Consider the following 4,669-nt stretch of genomic DNA (forward strand, 5'->3'; position numbering starts at 1 on the left):
TGAAGGCAAGTTTTGAAACTTTTCAAAGCCTTTCAGATCAAATTAAAATATAATTTAATTAATCAAATAATTTTTCATTATCTAAATTTGACTTAATTCAATTTATTGCAAGATCATTCACATCAAAAATACAAATAATTATCTTTATCAAATAAACTAATAATTATCTTATAGTTTGACAATTATCTTCTAATTGGATTAAGATATGCATTACCATAACAGATAAAATGATTTTTTCTATTAGAAAAACAGTTTATAGTAATCATCAAAATCCAATCTTAGCCAAAAACCCGAAAATTTCGTCAGATCCCATTCCGTGTCGTGGAAGGCTATTCCATGTCGTGGAATCAGATAGAATAAAAAAAACGAAAATTTTCAGCTTTGAAAAATTAAGCATAGCATCAAATACAATAGAAAAACGACCTAGGCTCTGATACCACTGATGTGTTATGAGCATTATATTATTCCTATGGTGCATATGCAACCCTATAGCTTTGGATCTAGGTTTTCTCTAATTGTACATGCAATAATAATCATCCAAAGCTATAACTCTAATCTAGCATGCAAAAATCGAGATTCATAACTAAAACAAAGTTAGAATCTTACCTTTCAATTGTAGTTAGCTTGATCTTCAACCTTTGAAAACTTAGCACCTCAAATGCGATGACTCTAATAGATCACAAACACCAAAAACAATGGAAGAATATTAGATAGAGGCTAGGGATCACAAAAATCGGTTGGTACTCTCCTTAGGGTTCAAATGGCCGACTTCTAGAGTCCCATGGGGTCTTTATATAGTTGAGCAACTAGGGTTTCAGTCAAAACCCTAATCCGGTTGCTTAGTCCTTAAGCAGCCCATAGGATCCTTCCAGAAGGCCCCTTGGATGAATTCTATGTGGACTCCCACATAGATTTCGTCCATTGCTTCCTTATGGATCCTAAGCCCAACTTTGTAACTATCTTATAATTACAGTACCGGTCCCCTCAATTTAATTAATCTCTTTTGATCACAAAATTAATTCTAAATTAATTCTTAACCAATATTAATTAAATAATATGTTTTCTCTTTTAATATATTATTCCTATAATATATTAATAAATCATAATTAACCTCTTTCTCCATAATTCATCCAGTTAAGTTGCTATGGTGAAGGCAACCCAAAATGATCATGCCACTATCGGGTTAAGTACATATCAAATATAGTTATGGGCTTAGACACCTAATCCAACAATAACTGATACAAACATAAGCACAAACTTTATAAACTTTACAATAATTATACTAATGGCCTAAAACTCTTTGAATCTCTCAGCATAATGTACCTTCAAACCATTACATGTGATATAGAGAAACTGAGTGGGCCAAGTTGTGAAACCCGGTGAGCACATAGGGTTTTCAACCCACAATAATATAGTTGTATATTTTATTCTACACAATTAACCCAATTACCCATTCTTGTTATTCTCACTCCCTGATTCTAAGGTGATGATATCGTTTGACCTATCCTAAAGGATCTCAATGAGTAGACAATATTACTATGGGGGTTTTGTAGCAATACATATCAATAAGGCAACCCTGATGGGGGGGGGGGGGGGGGTACCCGAATGAACATCTTTTCTTTTCCCTGAAAAATATGATCATTAACACCCCCAATTGGTGTTCCATACGACTACCTAGAAGTTAGTGGTCGTCCTCTATACTATGTTAGATGGCTAGTCCCAGTAATACATATAGACAATGCGTGACCTCTCATTGTTATTTTATTCCCTAAAACCCTTACTACCCCAATACAATTTAATTATGATAAAGTAAAATCATATCACTTTATCGTATATAATACACATGTCAAGAACAAAGATATAAGCACGTATAGCATTTAAGAATACTTCATATCAATATGTAAGCCGAAAGTAACTACACACTCACTTGGCAGAAGTATGTGACTCAAAGTCAGGGAAGTGTTTCGCCTTCACACTTTTCAAATACCTAAATGTATAGCACTAAGTATTAGCCTAGTTTCATAATCTTGGCAACTATTTACATAATAGTCTTGATTCCTCATTAATCCCAAGGTCTACATCAAGATCTATTAGTTAGGAATAACTAGGTAGGATCATATCAGAAGTAGGGTCCGTTTGGTATACAAAGTATACTGTTTGAAAATCTCACTTTAAACACCTCACTAAATCCAACCTAGACATCACTCTCGTATGTAGATCAATCGGTATAATGACTTGGAATAATTTGATTTATAGGTTCATAATAATGACTCATGACTATAAATATAAGTCACACTGAAAAGTCTAGAGTGTAGCTTAACTTACAGATATTTTTCTGATAAAAGTCTGGAAATTGCACTGGAAGAGCTTCTACTTGATAGCTACTACTACTTCTGGGATCGTAGGGCTCCGGAGAAGACTAAAACTAAGGGAATATATGCCAAAATCGAAGGAAACTTGTAAGAAAGAGAGAAGAATGGGAAGTGTGGAAAACAAATGAGGGCGGCTGGCTATTTATAAGGCCAAAATCGGACCTGCATGCCGCACCCAGACTATGTGTGTCGCGTACCCCTGAGACGTTGTTCCCCCCGTTTTTCTGCCACTTGTCGCAAATATGGTGGTCCACGCCCCACCTTCTAGAAAGTACGCTTCGTGCAACCTACTTGCGCGTGACGCTTCTTAGAAAACTTCAGAAAATCGTATCTGCTTCAATACGAACTTCGTTTTTGATGTTTTTATATCCACGTGTAGCTATCGATGAGATCTACAACTTTCGTTTAGACTATGTCGGCTAATTTCATTTTATTTTTAAAGTTATATATTTAACGGGCTTAGACTGTTAAAGTTCGTGTAAAAATCATAACTTTTCCAAATGACATATGTTCTCGATTGTTGTTATATCGACGAACTGGTATTGACGAGATCTACAACTGTTGTTTAGATTGTTTTTCCTAATAATCGACCGATTTGAATTTCGGTTTCTATGCTAACACAACTATGCTGAAACTTTTGAAAAATCATAAATTCCTCTTTTGAAGTCAGATTTGGATGTTCCCTATTTGCTCAAGTTCACTTTTACGAATACTATGACTTTTATTTAGATTATCTCCCCTAAATAATCTTCTATTGAAAATAGTTATTTTTCGCCATGAAGAATAATTAGGCTATTATTCTTTAGTCATCTAACTCTATGTTGCAGGCGTTATACTCGATCACTCATTATATTGTTATAAATGTTAATATGATGTGTGTGAGAGAAAGAGAGAGAGATAAAGGGTCCACCGACCCTTTATGAAATTTTGTCTTTTATAAAAAACAAAAAAAAAATCATTAAAAGTATCTTGGTTGGTTCACATAGCTTTAACTGGAAATTTTAACAAAGTTAATTGAAAGGACCACTAGTGGTACAAAATTAAAACTAAAAGGACCACCAGTGTAAGGTTTGCTCCATAATAACTATCTATACAATAAAAAAATATAAAAGTCCTAAGAATTATTTTAGAGAAAAAATGACAACCATAATGAACATTTGTGAAATGTTGTCTATGGGTTATTTTCTTCATTATCAGTAAAAGAATCTAAATATGATTATAGAAATATATTAAACATATGAAAAGGCCAAAAGGGAAAGAAGATGCCAAGGCTTTACTGCCACTACTTCCATATCCAAAACTCAATAGATATACCAAGAGACACACCTTCCCTTTTGAAACCCCATAAACCATGGCTGCCAATATCGCCATTTCCACTTCTTCTTCTTCTTATTCTGCAACTTCACTAGCTACCAAACTTAATATCCCACCAAAACCCTCTTCATTTCGATCCATCTGTCCTCCAAGAGCAAACTCAAATCGTCGCTTCAAACTTCATGCAAAATTAGGTTTCTGCCCTTTTTCATGATCAAGTTACAGTCTTTTCTTCAAATTCGATCTTCTTTTGGGTCTTTTTGCTGTTCTACAGATGGGTTTTTCGTAATTTTGCAGGAGGAGAAGATGCGGAAGTCAGTAAAGACGGAAAGAAGAAGTTCATTACTAAAGAACAAGAACCAGAACAGTAAGCAATTCGATTCTTGACGTTTTAGAGAGAGCAAAATTGCATCTACTTATGGTGTGTAATTTGCTATGTGCAGGTATTGGCAAACAGCAGGGGAAAGGGAAGGGGAGAATCCGATGATGACGCCTCTACCATACATTATCATATTCGGCATGTCGACTCCATTTGTCATATTGGCTATTGGGTTTCTTAATGGTTGGATCAAGGTGCCCATCCGATGATCAAACCAGTCTTTGTTTAAATTCTAAATGTGATTGATACCTTTCTTGATCTTTTCATTCAAGATATGCATAGTAATTGTTTTCATGAGTTTAACTATACGAAATGTTGTTGTATTGAATCATATATTTAAATTTTGTATGAAAAAAGAGGCTCTAAATTTACACGATTAACTTGTTCAAATGGTTGAAATTTCATTATGATAATTGATAAGTTAAAGGTCTTACATTTAAAATTAAATGAATATGTATATATCAATATATCATTGTAAACAACCGCAAGTGCACCGATTTATTTTTTGTCCATATGGTGTCCTTCAATTATTATTTTTCTTTTTGGTTTCACCTCAAAACATTGGGAAGGAACTATTGCACCAAAATCCCATTTTAGTCAGAAA

General features: G+C 34.0%; 1 protein-coding gene across 1 annotated transcript; it reads left to right on the top strand.

Moving 5' to 3' along the window:
• Nucleotides 1-3,638: 3,638 nt before the first annotated feature.
• On the top strand, nt 3,639-4,441 carry LOC111900477 (uncharacterized). The gene is made up of 3 exons (XM_023896360.3): nt 3,639-3,880; nt 3,984-4,053; nt 4,130-4,441. Exons 1-3 carry the CDS (start codon nt 3,724-3,726, stop codon nt 4,272-4,274), a joined length of 372 nt encoding a protein of 123 aa, XP_023752128.1. The 5' UTR covers nt 3,639-3,723; the 3' UTR covers nt 4,275-4,441.
• Nucleotides 4,442-4,669: the final 228 nt, after the last annotated feature.

The sequence above is a fragment of the Lactuca sativa genome, chromosome 7, assembly GCF_002870075.4.
Source record: "Lactuca sativa cultivar Salinas chromosome 7, Lsat_Salinas_v11, whole genome shotgun sequence".
NCBI lineage: Eukaryota > Viridiplantae > Streptophyta > Magnoliopsida > Asterales > Asteraceae > Lactuca > Lactuca sativa.